General features: G+C 46.2%; 2 protein-coding genes across 3 annotated transcripts in view; one reads left to right on the forward strand and one right to left on the reverse strand.

Moving 5' to 3' along the window:
• The window catches only part of LOC149340086 (uncharacterized), a 43218-nt gene extending 40707 nt beyond the window's left edge, over positions 1-2511 (reverse strand). The window contains exon 1 of the mRNA XM_089548825.1: positions 2004-2511. Coding sequence (XP_089404951.1) covers positions 2004-2188 — 185 coding nt within the window. The 5' untranslated portion in view covers positions 2189-2511. The remainder of the gene's footprint in view (positions 1-2003) is intronic.
• Positions 1-22274, forward strand: part of LOC149340087 (galactosylgalactosylxylosylprotein 3-beta-glucuronosyltransferase S-like) — a 62248-nt gene that overhangs the window by 16774 nt on the left and 23200 nt on the right. The window lies entirely within an intron of this gene.

Here is a 22274-nt window from a genome sequence, read left to right on the forward strand (position 1 = left end):
AGCATAGGCTGCGATATACTTAATGCAGGTCTGAGGTCGCATACGAGATACCGCTCAAGTGTGGGCGTGTCTACATTGGCCAGACCGGCCATTGTTTCAACGAGAGAGAGAGCGAGCAAAAACGGACAAAAAGAAACAATGAAAGGGGGAACTTCCGAGATGCCTGCAGAGATTGTGAAGATTGCGAGCCTGTGCTAGAAAGGGCAAAGTTTATCGGCAAAGACAGAGAGCGAGTTGAAAGGTAAGTAATAGAAGCATTCCACATACAGAAAGGGGGCCCACCTTTATTAGTCTCTCGTTAGTTAAACTCAGCTCCCAGGAACTGGATTTTTTAGATGGTCATGTGTAGATCTTGTTATTCGGTCATGTTATCGTTTTTCCAAATTTTTTCACACCTTGTTCTGGGAGCAGTAAAGCACTGGCGCTCATATATCAATATCACCTTGATTCTGTCATTTTTTTAGTGTTGGCTTGTTCTGGCTCTGATAATATACTGATAATGATAATGTACTGACATATAAAAAGAGATGTTTTCTGCAATGATCTCAGTTGGTAGTAGGTTATCTTTCTGCCTTCCTGTGTTCGTTCTCTTGCGACATTCAAATTTATTATGAACCAACTATGGCCCAACAGCAAGAACTTCTGAAAACGAGAAAAGCCCTAAGCGCCTCTAAGTTTTTTGGTGGACGAATTTTTTTTTTTTTTCAGAAGAATAGGCATGTGCAGAGGTTATCCTCATTCGCAGTTTTTAAGTTTGCCATACATTACTATCACCATGATAATTTATGCGCATAATTAATTTCCGAAGGCTCTCATTTCTTTTTATTTCACGCGAAACCTACTTCCTACTGAAGAATCCTTGCGTAAACAGAGTACTATTTGAGGAGTAACGATGTCTTGGGGAGGAGCAATGCTCACAACATAAAAAATATCATGTTGTGTGAGTACTGCGTACGTGAAGTGTTTTTAATAAAGGACGTGCTTTAGTCAGTAAGTCAGTCAGTCAGTTAGACAGTCAGACAGTTAATCATTCAGTCAGTCAGTCAGTTAGTTAGTCAGTCAGTCAGTCAGTCAGTCAGTCAGTCAGTCAGTCAGTCAGTCAGTCAGTCAGTCAGTCAGTCAATCAATCACTTGAGCATTTTTTTTTTTTCACAAAATTTCAAACGAACTACAAGCATGGAAGTTTGATTGCAATATTCCTCAATAATATTGTGCGGTCGCATTGGATATATGCCTTCAATATTCGTAACTCGACTGCAAAGTGCTGAAAGCTGCCCTTCAGCGAACAACTTTAGAATAAAGCTGATCTTACGAAAAAATATTTGTGGGATAAATTCTTGACTTTAATCGCTAAGAGGCACAAACACTAGTCAGCTCCCCTCATACACAAAATACCCAATCAAACAAAGGAGTTGTGCCGCATATTCTGCCGGCCAACGCTGGCAAAATGTGCGTCCAAATCTCCAAGAGGATGTTTCTATGCCGGCGTTTCAATCAGCGTTAGTATACAAGACTTTCTCGGCATGAAAACATCCAGCTATATACGATGCTAATAAATTGCCCCACCCATCCTGAAAGGAAAAAAAGAAACCGAATGAAACATTACACTAAAAACCTAACTGAGTTGCATGCACCGCCAGATAGTGCACATGTGGATAGCTGAAATATTAGTTAGGGGCAGGTAAAATCCCACCACCCGGAACAAAGCATGGGGTGCCAAGCTTGGGGGCAGAGGAATTAGCATGCTCTACTGTGCATCTTTCAACCTGGTTCTCATCCGTGACGACACTCAACTATGCCAATGTCTTCTGTTGTCATACGTAAAACTACACGACAATGTATTTTTTGTTATGAAACCAACACCAACTTTTATGATGAACGCCTCCTTTTCCGAGACGAAATGGAGCCTTGATTGAAGACATAAAGGGCAGACCGCTTTCTCAAGACGTCTGCACACCACAGGACACGTTAGCAAAAAGAGTCAAACGATGCGTGGCACTCACCTGGGTCGGTTGACGCGCGAATAATACTTGTCCAGATGCTCAAGCAAGCGCAGCGCATCGACCACGTTCCCTCCAACTTCCTCTGGGTACGCTCGGGCCGACACGGCAGTCATCTGCAGGACTAGCAAGCCAACCAGCAGGGCAACCGTCATGGCCACCGCGCGACCCTTGGGGACTCCCATCATTTCAGCAGCAGTGGCTACAAGGATATCTGATGATCGAGGGGCTTGCAAATGCGTCTGCTCGATTTATTTCTTCTTTCTCTCGGATACCCGTACGCGTGGTGTTCCCTTTCCGTTTTTTTCCCTCACTTTTGGGAAGGTTGGCGACTAGCCGTGTCGATCTCCCGGAATCCGCCCCGCGATCGCACACTTGTCTTCGGCACTTCAGTACTCACGGACGTACTACGTGCGCGCAGGTCAGCCGGGAGAAGACTTCCCACGGAGCCCGTTTTATAAGGCGCGCGCACGCGTGCGTACGAGTGGTCACGTGGTCAAAGACGCGCGCCGTGGGCCAATGGGAACGAGGACGCCCACAAAAATAGAAAGCACTTCGATGAAGAAAGGAGACGCGACCGGCGCGGGGGTTTGCGCGCTCGCGGGAAAGCGGGATTTCCCGCGGAAGGTGCGCCGTCGAGCGCGCGCCTCCCGCGGCGCGGCGCCCGCGTCGCATTGACGGCGCAGAACGCCGCGGGGGTTTCGCAGGGGCGACGGCGGCGACGCAGACAAATGACACGGCGCCGAGGGTGCAATCGCGATGCCCGCTCTGCGCTATCCGTTGGCGAGCTGGCCAGGGTAGAGCGGAGACGAATGCACAGAATGCAGCCTAACTGCGACAGCCAATATCGTCCCGACCCGACGCATTTGCATGTATCCAGCTCTCGTCTCGCCTTCGTTGAGCCTATATTGCCGCCGTATCTGGATCCAGTTGTCGTCTGCGGAGTTTTGTGCTGCCGCTGATCCATGTGCTGACTCATCCTCCACACTGCCGGTTCGAGCGACGCGGCGAGCGAGTGCAGTAATCAAAGAAAAAGTGACGCGAGATTCTTTTTTCTTCCTTGATTTCTTCTATGTTTATTTTTATTCTGTCCGTAGGGCATAACAAGGCCCGCGTGCCGAGCCCGTGCTCCCCTAGGGATAATGGTCATTGCCACTGCGACTGCTGCCGCCTAAGCAAGAAAACATGCGGGTGCGTGGCAGGCTGATCAGGGCAGCTGCGTGGGGGCTTGAGCCATTGTGCAGCGCTAGACACCGCGTACACAACGGAATGAGCTATGGGTGCGAGCTTCCGCCGGCCAAACAGCAGTGGTGGATACCTTGTTGTGCGTGTTAGATGCTTGTCATGGACGAGCTAACTCAAAATGAGAGAGCGACGACCAAAAGCTATTGTGGCGCTGTGCAGTTAAGAGAACATTGCCTAACAACGAACACACGCACGGAAGTGAAGATTGCGTCGCATCATGAGCGAAATGGCTCTGCTATGACAACGCCTTTGAAAACTAGACTAGACGCCAGAAAGAAAATATAGCAAAAACTGCAAAAGTAAAGAGAGCTCAGTAATTGACCTTAAGAGCGATATAATAAGTCGCAAGAAAGGCACGCACCCGTCACCGATTATGCTGACCCAGGCGCTCTTGCCTGCACTTCCGTGGCCGGTGTTAGCGGTTCATGCACTCTTTGCTGCTTGCCGCCACTGGTAGTTTCTGGTCGTCAATCTGTCGTTTATTGTTTGTTTGTCCATGACTACACGCCGTGCATTGACTATAGTCGATGTCAAAGGCGGTATAGTAAGCCTCGAAATGCTCTTGCTTGTGAATTGTCTTAATGTTTAACCTCTTTCTGACGCTATCTCCGACTTCTTTTTGTGCGAGCCAATTCGGAGACATAGTATGAATCTGTGGTGGATGATTTCGTGTCCGACAGTAACGAATGAATTATTGACAAACTTTTACTGCACAATAGAGGCCTCTTTCATAATAGTTGGTCGCTCTTTATTTTTATTTTTTTAGCCTAGCGACGTAACGTACTAAAGAGTACGGAGGAAGACAGCGAGCAAACGAAACAGGTTCGTGCTGCCTTCTTCTGAAGTTAAATTTTCTCTTGCAGTAGTTTGAACAGTAAGGTGCAACTATACTAATACTATCTGATAGCATTACTAATACTACCTATATAATTTAGGTCTAATACTATAATACTAGACCTAAATTTTTCGAGGCCTCGTAATGAATGAAAAGGCCATGTATAAAGCTTCACTCAGAGATACTTGATGACAGATGCTTTTAGTTTGTGTTCATTAATATGGGAAACATAAAATCGGATTGCAAAGGTTTCTGAAGCCATGCAACTCCCCTCAGGTGCGGAGCTTCCTCGTGCAGAAATCTTGTTGGAACCGAGGTTTCTGCGATGTTATGCATGACCATGACTTCGTTCTTTCTTGGCGTCAGATATAACTAATCTCCACTTCCAGGTGGGCTTTAACGAGCCGAACGTTCCCATGTTAAGATTTTGCCTTTAATCCTGTTTTTTTTTTTCTCCCCTGTTTCCACTTGTACGCATCTAAGCTCTCAGCAACGCCCTGATCGCCTGGCGCTGGTTTGCGTAAACGATTTATGAACGAGAACGGCCAAATTGCGCATCTCGCCCGAATAAATTCAGGTAATAACGCGTAAAATACCTCCTGACTAACGACGAAGGAAAAATGTACTTCTTTCTGCTTTTTATTCTTTCCGAGACATTCCACAAAAAAATAGACACCACCTACCTACACGTCGCTAAATGAGAGGGTGTAGCACCTTTTGTTTATTTAGTAATCATGGTTTCAATAACAAACAATCACGAATGTTTTGCCTGTTGGTTCGGGGAGTGACCGCAGCCTGCTGGTTCGCGAAATGTTTAAAGAAACTGTGACGCAATGCATAACGAGTTTGGTGACGACTGATGGCGACGATGCCGATTACGCTAGTGGTAGTCTTAGTGGCCACAATGATGATTTGGCGGTGGTGCATTTGGTCTTGTGTTGACGCACTGTTCTCCTCCAATGCTTGAGCTCGTGCCTCGGGACCCTGTTCATCCGAACGCCTGCGAACTGGAAGAATAATTATAATAAAAAGGATGATGATGATGATGATATCCAGCACATTCTTGCTCTGTTCGGCCCTCGGCGTGGTTTCGGGTTCCAGCCTCCCGCTTTTGTGCAGCGTCCTGAGCATGGGCTTCTGCTCTACGCCGCTCCTCCCAGTCGTCGGTTGTGTGAAAAGTCGTGACTTAGTTCATGTCCGCGCCAACGGTCGTGGTTTTACACCTCTATTTACGGAGCGGTGCTTAACTACTACTTTAGCAAAGTAGAGTTTTGGGCCAGTTGATAATTCATGATTTGCATGTTGGCTTAGCGCTCGTCCTGTGTCCCTCTCTTGTCCTTGTTTGTTTCGCTCTAAGCCAACCTGCTTAACTACTACTATGGGCAGGCGCGCATACAGCTGTTGCCCAAGCGTAGCGCCTGCTTAACGTGAGTCGCATATACGCCTGGATGTGAGCGAGCTCCACCCTGCGCTCGAAGGCGGTGAAGTTACAGGGCCCGTCGCGAAAACTGGACAGCATGGCTTTGACATCCAGCCCTGCAGAAGAGAAAACATTCGACCCAACCAACTACCAAACACGCAAAAAGCCCTGTCGATGCAGTGTAGCGTGAAGGATCACTCCCAGCGCAAACATCATCCTTTCCTCTTGTGCCCCCTCCCTTCATCCTCCCCTTTTTATCTACGACGTCTGCAAGTTGCGCGCTATCACCAACAATACTTAGCACGTCGCGCCAGCGCGCTACTTGTTCCCACCAAGACGGTAGCACATAGGCGTCCGTTCGGCTATGCGCGCTATAGGATATGCCTCTTTGGCTCTACCTTTTCAAGCTCGCTTTTCAAGATGAGCTCGCCTAACTCGCAACCTTGCTGCTTGCTTCGGCTGTGCATTCAGCGCGTAAGCTTGGAGTACTTACCTGTGGGCACCTGTAGCTGCTCACCGAAGTAACTGCACAAAGGCGAGGCTGCACAACACCGTAAAATAGCAGCGAAGGGAAACGAGGGCGCCCAACGGAGGTTTGCTCTTCGCTGAGACACTTGTATCGGCTCTCTAAATGATCTGTTGAGAATTATAAAATACATGTTCAAAGTGTAGCACATAGGTAATGGATCAGTAATGAAATTACTAAGTGAAAACGAATGTGTAGCAACGAAGGACCGTTACATCAATGTCAGAAAACGAGGCATATGCGTCGCCTATGCTGTGTCCACTTTTGTAACTCAGTGGTCGAAGCACTTTTGTGTCTCAGCACTGCTCAGCAATTAACTGCGTCTGAGATGCCACAAGGACATAACCAGCAAGCCTATTTCTGTCGCATAATAGTATTGCCGTTCTCAAGTTCGCGACGAAGATGTAGCATATGTAAATTCAACGCTGGTTCTGGGAGTGAGCTTTGCAACGTACGTTCACCTACACAAACTCTTTGCTAAACTCCATTTGTTCGCATTCGCCACTTCTTTCTTAGCGTACAAACTGTAACATCCCTGCTTTTCCCTTACGGAAAACACAGTTCTGCGAGGATGCGGTATGCATGGTATTACTGGCATATTCTTTGTATCCTTCTGCTGTTGGAGAGTAGGGGAAGTCCCGTTTCTCTGGTCTTACTCACCTTGAGCGATGTATTCGCTCTTTATGGACACTCCACAATTCTAGCTTCTTCTTCAAGAGCATCTGCGGTCACCCACCCCGAACACAAACGTGCTTTGTATTCTTGCGAAAACATGACCGTATTTTTCCCATTTAATCCGATTTAATTTGCATACGCCCTCCATCCTTTATTGCTTTTTCTTTCTCGCCGTATTACTTCTGCGACTCTCTTTGGTGTATTATTTTTTTTAGGTCAGCAGTCGTGTGCTATTTCCAGACATCGCACTCCTCTGGATTCATTTTATTTTTTGCTTTTTTCATTCATGGTGACCATGCAAAATACGTTTGATTGTCGGCTGTTATGAGAGCTCTTAGACGCCGCTGAATGTGGACTTTCCGCGGAATTTTTCTACTTTGCAATTAAAAGATGGTAGCGAGCGGTATTTTCCGGCTAATTAGCGTCAGCTTACTTACTTTACTTACTTCTAGATGTCGTCACTACAACGGTGCTTCTCTGTGATCACTAAATTATTAAGCGTCAAAACTAAAGCTAGTGCGGCCGCCGCGGTGGCTTAGTGGTTAAGGTACTCGGCTGCTGACCCAAAAGACGCGGGTTCGATCCTAGCCGCGGCGGCTGGAATTTCTTTGGAGGAGAAATTCTAGAGGCCCGTGTACTGTGCGATGTCAATGCACGTTAAAGAACCCCAGGTGGTCGAAATTTCCGGAGCCCTCCACTACGGCGTCTCTCATAGCCTTAGTCGCTTTGGGACGTTAAACCCCATAAACCAACCAAACTAAAGCTAGTGCGCACCAATGAACAGAAAAGTGGTTTCGCGAAAAAAAAAAACTAAATACTTTTCGTATTCAGCAAACAATGTAGCTTACTAGACTGGGCAGACAAGGCTTAATCGTACCTACAGGGAAAAAAATATAGCACACGGTAAGCTAGTCGGTTAGATATTCTTTTTAATTAAGCATTCTTGTCCTGAAACACTCTAGTAGATGACCAGGGCCGTAGGATGAGCTCCCTTTCTTTATGTTGTACACAACTAATCGAATTTGCTTGGTCTATGCAGAAGCTAATGGTCCTTAACGAAAACTAAAAGCTTTTTAAGATTGCTTTCTTTCATGTGACAAATACCGCAGCGGACACTGAATTTGGTGAGCAGCGCCACAGTAAGAAAACTGCGCAATTTAAACTTAACCGCAACACTGAAAATCATTTTCTGCGCCGTCCTGTTTCTCACCGTCCTTGTACCCTCTGTGACGTTAGGAGGGTGCACGTTGTGTCACTGAGAGTATAATGAAACCATTCAAAACACTGGCTGTTTTTCTTTCATGAGGGAAAAAGAGAACGATTGCACGGTTGCGTCGTTGAAAAGGGTGCCCCTGTGTGGGTATTCGCCATTCTACGAGGTGAACAACAACAACAAAAAGCTTTTTCTTTAGAAAAATTACGAAAGACAGGCTGAACAGGCCATGCGAAGCGCGCACTGCGCCATTTATATCCCCATGCCTTTCAACGAACAAACAATGCGCGGAGAATGGGGAAACCCTGGAAGGAAAGAACAAAATCCCGCTGCTACGTACGATTGTCGCTTCAAGGAACATAAGATGAAAGCGTCTGAAAATATTGACTGGAGTTGTGCGCACCGAAATTCCGCTAATAGTGACGCACGCCTCTGTGTGACGTGTATGTGTTTTGGCCAGAATGAATATTCTGTGTCAGATCATTGGTACATCTTCCATGGCGTGGTCATTATCCATGTAAGTTTTTACTCAGCTAAAAAGAAACTATAATGGGTAGTCGTTACTACATATTTAATGCACTAGCGCTCAACAGCTTTTTTTAAAGCAATGAGCAAAAGGAGAAAATTTGCACTTTAAGAACTTTCAGCAGTGAAAACTGCAGCCAATGGCGTTTTTGGGAAGCTGAAAGACACCTTCACGAGAACATTGCACCAGAGCTAGAGTTGAGTTGAGTTGAGTTGAGTTGAGTTGAGTTGAGTTGAGTTGAGTTGAGTTGAGTTGAGTTGAGTTGAGTTGAGTTGAGTTGAGTTGAGTTGTTGTAGCTAAGCCATCCGTATACATTGAAGGGCTGTACAGTTTTTCTTCTCTTGACATGCATTGTAGTTACCGAGCTCTTCAGGGCCACTTCCTGTGGCGATCCAAAGACTTCAGCAGTATATGCAGGATAGCAATATTTCAGGGCATGTGACTGCTCGAATCTTCCGTTCGGCTTTTGTCACCAAAATCAACTAATGCTAGTCGAGCTCATTTATTTGCCCTTATTATTTTCTTTTGTTTACAAAACTTGTTCTACTAGAATTATCTCGCAATAGAACACTCTCTCTCAATGGAATTATCTCACAATTGAGCGGCGTTGCTCTCTTTTCTTTATTAACAAGCTTACTTTTTTTATCTCAAGAAACACAAAAGTTAGATTTTAGTCTCTTTGTTAGAGCCAAAAATTTATAGAACTGTAGCATTCACATTGAAAAGCTCTACCAAGCCCTTTGGTACATTTTCCATGGTAAATCTTCCATGCACGCAAAAATAATTAGAGCTGCCTAAATGTAAAACAAAGCTTAAAGCGTCGCCGAAAAGATGGCATAGAATGTTTAATGCATTCGAATCAGTGCGAAAGCACGTAGATGACGACGATGAGCAGGCAGTGTCGCGGGACGGAGCGCTCGCGCTTCTCGGACGTAAGTACAATCGGCAAGAGACGATTTTGCTCCGGTCAGAACCACCGGATTAGTGCTTTCGCAATGACAAGGCGTATCAACAGATAAGTACCGAATGCCGTACGGTACTTATCTGTTGATACGCCTTGGCATTGCGAAAGCACTGCCTTTCGACTTAATAATGCTGACAGGCCTCCACTGTATATGGCGCTCCAGAATGGCAGGCTACCATTGTGACCGAGACGCAAGACCTGCCAGGATTTACTTTCGCGAAAATATGGACATGTTTCTGGCCATTCAGAAGGCCGCTGCGGACCCTCCGGAGTGGCTCTCAAAACTAGAGCCGCTCTGTACATTGCCTGAATTTTAATTAGACGAAGCCAGATTCATGCTGGCTGACCACGAGTCGTATGTACATAGCGTTTATTGTGTTTTGTTGATTGTTTGTTTTGTCCAATTTCCTTTGCAAAAGCCAGGCAATAAAAAAAATTAAAAATGACAAGGCGTATGAAAGGGGTGAGCGTCGCATCCATGCTTAATGCCTTGAATTCCTGAAACAGATATTTAAGAAAAAGTTTTTTTTGCTTCGGAATAATTTAATTTTCAATTTTTACAAAGAGTAGTTTAACCTTTCTTCTTTTAAACAACCTGAGATGCGGGTGGGTCTTAAATCAGCGGTTCAGTTTGTCCTCCAGTTTGTCCTCCAGAGCATTGCATTTCCGCGAAAAACAACGTGGGACACTGGGCTGATAACAACGCGCTCAGTATGGCAATGACTGCGACGAACGCAGCCGGAAGTAGCAGAGTGTGTCTCTTCATAATGCAAGACCACGGATCGCGGCTGCCATCGTTAAAGAGGGCGGGAAAAAGAGCTCAGCGTGGAGCCTGACACTAATTGGAGGATCATTTCGCCTCACTTAATTATCATGACCTCATCTTGCTAAGAGCTGCTTCCAGGAGAACGGCCGAAAGCAAGAGCCCTGTTAGCGGCAAGAACGAAAGGGCAGAACAGCTACGAAAGCGGACAACTTGTCTGACAAATGTCGTCGGTCGCAGAACAAGTGCAAGCTTTACTGCAAAGCTATACGACTGGGCGTGGAGTACAAACGCCCGTTTGGTTTCTCAGGAACACAAGACTTACATGAGCCCTGTGAATATTAAGTGAGCGCATGTGTACGCTAGCGACTTTTGCGTACATCTAGTCATTTATTTGAGAGAAAGAGAGAGCTGGATGAGGAACGGCGGGGAGGTTAACCTTCAGAAGGTACCGGTTTGCTGCCCTTTACCTAGGAAAAAGGATGAGAGGATATAAATGGGAAGGAGAAAATGGAGGTAATATTAAAGTGAATTTAGTAAGGACTTATCATGCGTCACGGTCATAGCCTATCACGCAGGCCCGACGCCCTTAAGAAACAGAGCAATGCTTTGGGCATGCCTTCACAGCCGACTATCACCACAGCCACCGTTAGATAATCTTCACCTCCGTCAGCGGAAGACGATCAAAGCGCTCCCAGTGTAAGGCGCATCGATTGTCATCTGTCACTATGTGCAGAGAATTCACGTAGAACGTCTGCTATTGTCTCGCCACACCAGCAGCTAGCGCATGAGAGGGTATCAGTCAAATTTCAATCCAGTTTAATTTCAACACCTGCACATAGTGATGATGTGGACAAAAGACAAAAGTTGGCAGTGTTTTAACTCTTCTAAACTTAATTAAACAGAAAATTTCGTCTTAGGGAGTCCCGTAATCGTCGATCATTTTTTTTCTGCTGGATACTATCCGGACGGTAAATTTCGCATAAGTTCGGTTCAGAATCGCCCTCACGTTCGGTGTAGGTTCGCCGCAGTTTCTGGGCGATGAATGGAAGCTGAGTGCAACTCACGCATAAAAAGTACACTAACCAGCAGACACGAAATATGACTAAAAAGAGTTACACAGGTTCCCTCTCGCACGCAATCGGCTTGTTCTCAACCTTTATGGAAGTAATAGACTATACGGCAACTCTTTTTTAAACAAAGATGCTGTGGTGAAACTGAAATGTGTGTTTAAATTCTTGGTTGTGTGTCGTATTCGCTGTCCTGTTCCCGTCTTTCGCTGTGCTTCATGACGGCCATATGGTTTTCCTTTCAGCCCTGATCTTCTTCGTGCATAAATTACCGTGTAAGGTGCCAAACGCAGAGGCGCATGCAAAACTGCAGTAGGTTCTCGCGCAACTCCCTTTAACATCCAGTGCAAAAATTGCTTTAAAGGCTTTCAACCAAAGCAAAATGTAATCTTTTATGGTCAGCTCTTAAATATATTGGTTTTCTTCATGTTCGAAGTGCCCCAGCTGTTATAGCAGCTTTTGACCGCGTCGGTGAAAAATGCGGGCACAGATCGAAGGCAGAGCACGAACGTGGCACTCGGTAGCGCAATGTACAAGAAATTCTGTACACGTTCCTCGGGCTCACCAAACAAACGCTTTCGAATAACGGCAGATGCATATTAAATGCCCTAGAACACCCGGTGTCCGGGCAAATACGAGACGTTAATCCAATATTTGCCCCTCTTTTATAAGGGGACAAACTGAGACGGGTTTGTGTTGGCCCCCGGTCACGTTGCTCGCTTTTCCGGGAAAGGTGTGTTTTCTGCGATCTTACGAATGCACGATGGCGCGGCTCTTTGAACGCTGATTTTTTGCTGCTGAAAGTAATGATCTTGCATAACAATGTAGCCAGGGCTGGTAGTAAAATTTTGCTTGGTTTCTCTATTCTTACTTCTTTATTGCGACGACATCACCCTACTAACTCCTGCCACACAGGGGATTCCCTGCTCGTTTTCCAATCGTTCTCTTGTTGCGGCGAAGTTTGTTGACGATAAAACTGAAAAGAGTCGGAAAAACTGAAGAGTAAAATGTCGCTAAAGATGAAAAGGGCGCTGACCACATGGCGTGCTTCGTTCTCAGCTTCAATGCCCTGTCTTCCGTTCAGGTCAAGTTTTTCGAGCGGTAAACCTAAGCAATAAAAACGTTGTTTTAACAAAGCAAACGAAAAGTTTAGCTCGATGCAGTCGTTCATTTTGAAAGGCGTTGTAATTTTTCTCAGGAACCGGTCTGTATTTCCCTCAGTGCAAGGACAGGTGGAATGCGGAATGGAGGTCGAAAATGTCAATAACCGATTGGTGGTGTATTTTATTTAAAACAAGAGTATTAGGGTTGTAAGCAAAGGCGGTGCTATTCATTCCTATTTCAAGAGCAGTAGGACACTGTTTTTTTTTTTTTCATTTTGAGGACACGATCCCTTCATGACGACCATAACAGCTATCGACGACCATAACAGCTTCAGTAGTTCGGCGCACGTTCGGCGCGAGGAAAAGGTTCGCCAGAGCTATCACATCGGCCCCTCACGACTGGAAGCATGCAGAGAAAACCGCGGGCATAGCTTGTTTGAGGACATTACACGGTAACATTTAATTTCGCTACCCTCGGTTCAAAGTGCAAAAATAGCTATAATCACACCTTCCCTTAGTTGGCGGCAAGTGAGAGCTTGTTAGCAACGCAGCTAAAAGACGGAGCCCTACTTCAGAGGTCACCGCTAAACTTTTTTCTTTACTTTTAAGCTCTTGAGCTAGATGAACTGCTCTAGAGGCATTAATATATCACTCCCAGTAAATGTTAGCTCTTTTTTTTATGCTAAAACACAGTTCACAAAAACGTTGATTTCTGCCGTTAATTCGCTGTGGCGGCATGAAGATCGGCGCAGGGCTAAGCTGCCTCGATACGGAACAACGAGACAACCGCGCACAGCTCGATCGGTGTCCCAACCGCGTCGGCCTCGGCATACCGTTTCCGGGCCTCAGCTCGCCGCTTTTCGCAGTGTAATGTCTCGTTGTACGCTGGCGTCTTGCGAAATCTTCATGCTTGGCCTTGTATCCAAGGAGAAACTACGGGGGGCCCAGATGGTATTTCTCTCCTCGAGCTACTTGGCTGGTAACCTTGGCTGGCAAAACACTCGGGTTAATAAGTGACTTGTACCGTGCTTTGCCATTATTGCATACTCAATAGCAGAAATCGCAAATTTACCTGTTATGAAATGCGCACCACATACTCGATGGTAAAGCTTTTCGCGGTCGAAGTTCGCACGTTTAAAGCTTTCCGCTACTAGACACACCGTAGTGTCATGCTCTGGAATAGTCTAGATGACCTAAGGTTCTTTGACATGAAGCAGACTCTTTGCACATGAGCTTTTCAGCGCCTCACTTCGCTGATATGCGGCTACTTTAGCCTATAGATAGCCTGCTACCTCGCGCAGAATGTACAGCCACGTTGGAACTGAAACACCGCGTCGAGTCCGCAAGGATATACGGCCCAGCTCTTGTTATGCGAAGCATACTACTTTAGCTACCACTTCAGCCCTCCACCGTGGTTATGCGCCTCCAAATCACGTGATACATGACGTCACACCACGTGACACGATGACGTCACGACAGTAGAGAAACGGGGGCCCACCTCGCGCCGTCGCTGTGGTTGTGCGCCTCCAAATCACGTGATACATGACGTCACACCACGTGACACGATGACGTCACGACAGGGCAGAAACGGGGGCCCACCTCGCGCCGTCGCTGTGGTTGTGCGCCTCCAAATCACGTGATACATGACGTCACACCACGTGACACGATGACGTCACGACAGTGGAGAAACGGGGGCCCACCTCGCGCCGTCGCTGTGGTTGTGCGCCTCCAAATCACGTGATACATGACGTCACACCACGTGACACGATGACGTCACGACAGTGGAGAAACGGGGGCCCACCTCGCGCCGTCGCTGTGGTTGTGCGCCTCCAAATTACGCGACACGATGATGCTTCGCATTCTCCAGGCTTAACCAAGTTAAGCCTCAGCCATTTTTTAAAGTATTGATCGTTCAGGAAACCGCCCCCAAAACTACCAATTGGAATCCAGCAAATGTTGGATTTAGAAACGCCCAAAAGCTGATTTTTTTTTTAATGGCGTGTTCTTAATGAGTCCCCAATCGCTAGCATTTAGCACCATCCAGACTTCTGAACGCGAAATATTCCTGAGAACTGAAACACAACGTATTAGCTGCGGTTCGTAATTTCGACTCTCGAAAACTTGGCAGTGTCGCAAAGGTAAGCAGCATTTGGTGACTAAAATTGAAAGACGAAAAAATGGTGATTTCATTCTATGATGATGTGAGCTGTGAAGGGAAAAAAAGTTTAGGTGACAGTTAGACGCCAAGGCAAGACGCGTCTACGCACCAATGACGAGTTTGTCATGCTGTTGTTTCATTAAAATAAGAAGCAATTTCTTCAGCGTATCAAACCACCACGAACAGCAGAGATGGATGCCATGAAAAACTTCATATGTGGAGGATCGTCCAGGGCAAATGCTTTCACTGGAAGCATACCTGCAGCGCCAACCCGATACTATGTATTCGTAGTGAGGGACTGCACAAAGGCGATATTACAGTCAGGTTTTTTTATTCCTCATTACAAACTGAACCAGCAAACACGACGAGGAATTTCGTCGTGACCGAGCCTGCCAAGAAAAGTTATCACGAACAATAATCTACTATATAATCTTTGGGGTCATCCTGGAACCTTCCACTCTTTGACGGAGTGCGAAGAAATGAGTTCCCGTGAAAGTACTCGTCCTTTGTATTTGCGGCATGCATCAGTGTAACGAATTATTCCTTAAGGAATTTAAGGCGCCTCACATTGTTGGCTTGCAGCCTTATCTTTGAGGCAAACGTCAGTTATGAGTCACAAAGGGCACACACGATGGGCCCGCAATTAGCATACACACGCGTCACTCAGTGTCAAGAGCATCACAACTTATTCCATCCAAAAGAAACAAGCCGCAGACACTACATAGTAGTCACGTGCAGCACCTTCATAAATCTGCATGCTTTGATGTAAATTAAGCTTACAAGGGTGGACATGCGGGCTAGTTGGCGGTCCATGCTTCATAAAATAGCGCAAAAGACAGGGACGCAGAGAGAAAAGACTCACGCAGCGCTGACCAACAACTACGTTTATTCTTGAAATAAATTTATATGTGTACATGGCGTGATGCTCGAGAGGTGGAAAGCTGATATAATGCGCAAAAAAAGGAAAATGCTGATTACGTATCACGCGCTTTGGCAAGTACGCCCGTTCTTATCAAAACCATGGAAAAGCTAACCTGGAAGGACGGAACGACGGTCGGAATAAGCGGTGGCTTCCAGCACCTCTGAGAATATAAACCATTGATAGACACTGCCACGAGGGTGCAGACAAGCGCGTTTGGGCCGTCATAATGGGTGTTAAACGAGCCAGGGGCGTGATATGTCTGCACCTCCCCGTATCATTTCTACGACCATTATGAAATGCTTTCTACTTTCGCAATTTTTATTGCGTTTTGATTCTGTTGCTTAGATCCGAAAATGTGTCTTCACAAAACGTTACGACCGCAGGGTCACTCAAAATGAGAGGCAGGGAGCACTTTGACTGTTGATTTGTATTGTCGGCACTGCGTGAAGATTTAGGGCAGATTTAGGGCGTCGCTCCGCCATTTCAGGTTACCCTGTTTATCGGATCAGAATCCCTGACACTAGGCGCCAGTAGCACGAGCAGCTTATTTCCGCCATTTGTAATTGGCTAAGCATCGTTTCTGCCATCCTAGAAGACCTGCCATGCCGGTGACACAAGAGTTGTGACCACATCCTGCAATGATTCGATTTGCAGCCAACAAACAGCCTCGCTGAATCTTAGTCTAGCGCTGTTGAGGTCGGCCAAAAGGCCTCTCAGCCGGATGCCCGACGGGATGCGTTGCTGATGCTTGCCAGGCCCTGCGTTGTTTACACTCCGCTGGCTTCTCGAGACAAAGCGGGCGTCCATGATGGCCCTCTGCGCCGATGCGACGTCTGTCTCTTGAGCTGCTTCGAGGATGGCGTACTCCGGCAAATGCTCTTCGGAGCCTCCTCCAGTGTAATGCTCCACGTTCGCTGCTACGGCTGGAGAGGCTCACCGGCATCGCGGGTTTGCGCCGCGGGCGTCACCGATGAGACGCCTGTCCTTCGCAAAGCCCACCTCTATCGGCAGCCAGTCGCACGTGAGGGCGCTCGACAGCTTCGCTTTCTTCGCGTAGCTCCCCCCCCCCCCCCCCCCCCCCCCTGGAAGAACAGCAGTACAAGAGCGACGGCGACACCTGCATCCCCGTCCCGCGGACGGGATGCAGGTGAGGGCCCTGTCTTGAGGGCTCAGCTTGATCGCGGCGACCATGTATTTGCGTTCCGTCGTCCGCTGCTCACCGGTAATTCCAGGCAATGCTGGAGATAGACGCATTTCATCGCTGTACGGCGCAGTGGTGATCAACACTTTAGATGACGAATCGGATTGACTATCATCATTCGGCATACTATTATTAGTGCCCGCTACTAACATGCGCGCATTCAAACGTGAGTTAGGGTCTGAGTGGTTGAAAAGAGTGCCCTTTCTACTCCCCTAAGTGCTTCCGCAGCTTTCCCTCTGCAGATGTATGTGTGCGTTATGTCCCTTTTAAACAACCAACATGTTCCCTTAAAGTGTCGATCAAATAGAGACCCAGCGTATCCACACGCCAGCATGAAGACACAATGTATATTTGAGATTTTCCATTCATGCGCCCAGAGATTTGCGCACCATCAGCATAAGATAGTGCCGTTAGTGTGACAGCATCTCTCTCTGAGACCATCTGTCAGAGAAACGCCATCTTTACGTAACATAGCGCTGTGTTCCTCGTGCATAGGAATCTACTCCACGGGACTCTGCACACCGCACTGTATGCAACTTCTGAGGAATCCGTGCTTATGTTACGCCTACGCAACTCGTCCTCCCAAAGTATCGTGAAAAACTAGCTTCACCGACTCGTGGTCTTCGCTCTGTTTATTCTTCTTTGCACTTTCGGTAAGCGACGAAGGCTCAGTTGGGGGTCCCGTCGTGCCACGCGCGTCCTCAGTTCTGGAGTTTAAAATAAAGGCGCGGTCTATGGTGCTACGGTGTCAGGAGCAAGACTGTAACATATCACTGTGTTTCATCAGCCAGGCATAAATATACAACAACTTTGCCTGGCTCGTACTCACCATTTCATTTTTCTCCTTTCCTGTTCGCCATGCGTCACGAGGTGCACAGCCCCGGTTGATGAAATACCTTCGAACCAAAACGACAGGAGCGGAAGCGGTGCAAAAAATAGAAGCTTCCATGTTCCCTTTATAAAGTGACCTTTACAGCTCCGTCCCAGTATTCGACCCTAAACACCACAACGTTGTGAGCACACTCAGGCACGGAAATATTAAAAGTATAGTCTTATATATACTGCCTTTAGTACCACTTTATATCGGCAGGCCAGACAGGCTTTTAAAGCTGTTGTTACTCGTAATGAACGACGTAAACAGAAGAAGATTAAGTCAGTAAAGCGGGTGCATTCTGTCTTTTGTGACAGGATCCTGTTTAAAAAGTGATACAAAGAAATAGTAACTACTTGTCACAAGGAGTGGCACCCTCCTGCAGTTTTTCCACTCGTGACGAAGGTGCGTAGTGCTGAAAAGTTTCATCATCATCATCATCATCAGCCTGACTACGCCCACTGCAGGGCAAAGGCCTCTCCCATGTCTCTCCAATTAGCCCTGTCCTGCGCCAGTTGCGGCCACCGTATTCCTGCAAATTTCTTAATCTCATCCGCCTACTTAACTTTCTGCCACCCCCTGCTACGTTTGCCTTCTCTTGGAATCCTCTCCGTTACCCTTAAGGACCAGCGGTTATCTTGCCTTCGCATTATATGCCCTGCCCAAGCCCATTTCTTCCTTTTGATTTCAACTAGGATATCATTAACGCGCGTTTGTTCTCTCACCCACTCCGCCCGCTTCTGATCTCTTAACGTTACACCTATAATTTTCTTTCCATAGCTCGCTGTGTTGTCCTTAACTTAAGCTGAACCCTCTTTGTTAGCCTCCACGTTTCTGCCCCCTAGGTGAGTACCGGTAAGATACAGCTGTTGTATACCCTCGAAGCTAATTATCATCTTCCATTAAAGCATTAAAACATTTTACCTTGTGGTTGGCGCATGATGGCCTTAGCTGCCTATGTGCCATTAAACCCAACACAAACACATAAAGCAAAGCCCTTCTATCATGAAAGTATAAGGTATCTCCCTGTATGCAAGACAAGAGAAAGATATAGGAAACTAAGAATATTTAAAAAGTTTTGTTGATGTTGGCTTGCCGCTACAGTTTCACTCTTTGCAGTCAGCACGTAAGATACTTAAAGTCAATTCTCCTGAAGAATGGAGACGTCTGTGGCGGCTCATTTGATTCGCTATTCTAAATCAGTCAAGAATAAATACAGAGAAGGGAACGCAGAAAATTAACAAAGAAACAAACCAGATCCACTCATCGCGGCACTACGAACAAAACAACAGAACAGCGCATGACTGAAAGGTGCGAAACGTGAATAAAATGACTAAAACATCCCCACCGCCTTTTATTTAAGGACCAGTGCGCCTTTCCTGTGGTTTTCGGGCTGTGCGTGCGGTCAAGCAGAGTCTAACATGCCTCTTTTTTCTTCTACATCCTTCCCCTTCCTTCCTGGGACAGGCGGGCCTTGTGTTCCTCCTGGGGACAGTTGACAGCCTGTTACTGTCCTCCTCCTTTTGCGTGGTTTCTAACATCGTTCGAAAATGAGCCAACTAGCCAACAAGAAGGTCCTACTGTTATTTTTCTTTTTTATTTTCTATGTCAATTTTTGAGACAGTGCTCATAGCTAGGTAGTTCCGATGCCGATTAGGTGAGTACCAGTGTGGACAAGCACCCAATGTGGTTCCAGGAAGATATACTGTCATGCGTTTGCTTGCGCGAGTACGTATGGTATGAGTCTGTAAGAGCTTTACAACCGTACAACCTATACGTACAACCTATTCGTTCATCATCATCGCCATCACTTATTTTACCCGTAAAGGCCTCTGTTGAGGCATTACATGGGGGGACAATGCAAATACAATTGAGAATAACACGGTAATACAACAAAACATGATGCAATACACTAAAATGAAAAATTATACATCACGACACAACGCTGAGTGACAAAAGGCTGTATTAGGCGGTAACAACAACAAGAAAAAGAATAAGTGTAACTTGATGATGTTTTAGACAAATGGGCAATACCGTTTATTCAGTACAGTGATTAATTAATGCCTGTCGAAATTTAGTAGGGTCGCGCTAGTTCACAATGTAGTCGGGTAGCAGGTTCCAGTTTCCCATTGCAGTTGGAAGAAAAGATTTATTAAATGCTAATGTCGATCTCTGTATACGTTGAACGCTGAGGAGGTTAAACAGGCGGCGCGATGTTCTCATGGAGCTAGTAATAATATGTCACAAGGATCAGGAAAATTTCAATATAAGTTATGAAAGAGGCGGAGTCTGCGATTTTTCGTCGGTGCTCTAGTGGCTGAATGTTAAAGATATCTTAAAATATGATATGATTAAAATATAATTAAAAATATCTTATATTTTTGCTGTTCTCATGAGCTTCGTGTGAATACCTTCTCATCAGGAAAAAAAAAATCGGCCGCAAGTATGTCCGAATTTTTGATGCCAGTGTTATGCAAAAAGTATTACTTTGCATTGTATTAACCCTATTACTTTAAAGCAAGCAGCACTGAAATAAAGCTTGAAAACTAATCGAAGCATTCTAGAAGTTTCTGCGCATTTTATAATGATGCTCGTTTACCGCAGATGGTAGGCAGGATTATTCCCTCCTCGCCTCGCAGGAGAGTTGTCTTGTGGACGTGGCGAGATGGTTCTCGAACATTCGCAACAACGGTCCGCCGACACTTCGACGTTCAGCAGTACGCATGACAATCGTTTACTATTTCTTACAGAAATAAATGACGTACGTAGCGCACACGTACCGCAACGCTCACTGATCAGATCGTTACAAAACCAAGACTACCTCGTCCGAATTTCGGATACTATCGTTTCATCTTACCCAGCTCTGCCCTTCATTGCGGGTATCTCGAGACTAAGTGTATTGACTTAACCCAGTTTTGGCCACTCGAAATGCGGTGACCCCGAGCCACTGCTTTGAACGACCATTTACGGAGCATTATGCAATCCTGCCCGCTTTCCAGTTAGTAACAAAACAGGAGCATTTTTTAAATAAGATAACGAATTTCTAGGTGCCAGAACAACACCGTGTTCTATTGGTTAAGCCGTACTAGAGGGTTTCGGCTCTAACTACTGCCATCTGATGTTATTTTGCGCACTGCAAAGTGTCACAAAACGATTTCTCTCGTACTTCACCTCCTTTGAAATACCACTAGCGCTACTGGGCTAGAATCAGCTACCGCGTGCTCAGCCGCTGCATTACACAGCACCCCCCTCCCCCCTCCCCATGGCCCACCGCGGTGGGTTGGAGTTCGGTTGTCATGCATATTGCATGAATGTTCTTACCACGGCTGAGTTCCTTTCGACAGAGTATTCCCGGGTAAATCTGGCTTTGTGTCCTAAAGCAGCAGACGCACGAGGAAGAGCTGGTGATTGATGTCGACCCCGTTGTGCCCGATATTTAGTTATGTTTGATTATATGCTTGCTTTAGAAATTGTGCATTAAGTGCCCCATGTGTGGCCTCACAGGACAGCCTAATACTGTGGGGAGAATATACTTTTGTTGTTGTTGTTCAGTGACATGTTAAGTGCCTCTTTCAAACTGCTGCTGCACCGACGACAGAGACACGGACTCCAGCAAGAAGGCTGCAGTATTTTCTGATGTGTCGTTTTCTCAATTGCCACAATCCGCACAGAGAAGCAAAAAACGGAAAGCTGACAATGGCAACCAATCCTGTTCTCCCCGTCACTTCAATGCAGGCTTCAAATGAAAACGTGCAACTAAAGATTGACAGCTTCAGCGTTTTAGAGAAAACGTGAAAAAAAAATAACTCAGCGTGCTGGTCTTCCAGGCATTGAAAAAAGTGCCAGGATACACACAGGTTGTGCGCAGTGCGATGAAGTTGCCCCACTTCATGATTCGAGTAACTTAACACTGAAAGAGTGCATCCTTAAAATAATGTTTTACGATGCCTCTGGATCACAATTCGTGTGCAGCGGTTCTTACGATGTTCTGGAAGTGTGTTATTGACAAAAAAGCGGGATACTAACTGGATTCTTTTCAGCAGCGTTAAACCAAAATCTCGTAGATTGTCTCTAAGCGACTTTATGAAACGAAAGAGCGAAGCTTGAGTGCATCTCTTCTTGAAAATTTCTCCCGTGGGAATGTGCGCAAACATTTCTTTTCATTTGCTCCAGGTATTTGTGAAATTCACGAAAACTCTGAAGTGGTGCTGGCGCTGCCACTACGCGATCTGTCCGATAAACTTCAATTTACAAGCTCTTCTTTGCGCAGAAAAAAAAAAGAAACAAACCGCCTGACCAAGAACGCACTAAAAGTCATTTTGGTTACTTTTTTTCCCTCTGCCGAAAGCACATAATTCTGCTGAAACGCTTTTTTTTTTTAAGGCAAACATAACTAAGCATTTCTAGACCATCCGCGACGAAAGTGAACCTGACAGGGTTAACTTTATTGGAAAAACAAACATCTGGTGCGTATGATTCCTGCACTGCTGTTTCAGGAATATTATTATCATAATTATTTTGAGGAGGACATTTCGTTGAGGGTCATGTCGTTGTTTGATTTTAGCAAAGCGAAGATCACAAATGTGAACTGAAAAAGAAAACCGATCGCTGTCTTCAGTTTTCCCGGCGAGGGCTGGACGAGCGGTCCGCCGTCGCTCGCGAGCAGTTCTGCGGATTCGGTGAAAATGATGATCGGCGAGGTGACGCTGACCGGGACTGACGGCGCGCCATGGACCACAGGGGTTGCTGGGTCACGTACTCCTCAATCTCAGGGGGCAGTTG

This window comes from Amblyomma mixtum, chromosome 6, assembly GCF_055824585.1.
Source record: "Amblyomma mixtum isolate Tamu chromosome 6, ASM5582458v1, whole genome shotgun sequence".
Classification (NCBI taxonomy): domain Eukaryota; kingdom Metazoa; phylum Arthropoda; class Arachnida; order Ixodida; family Ixodidae; genus Amblyomma; species Amblyomma mixtum.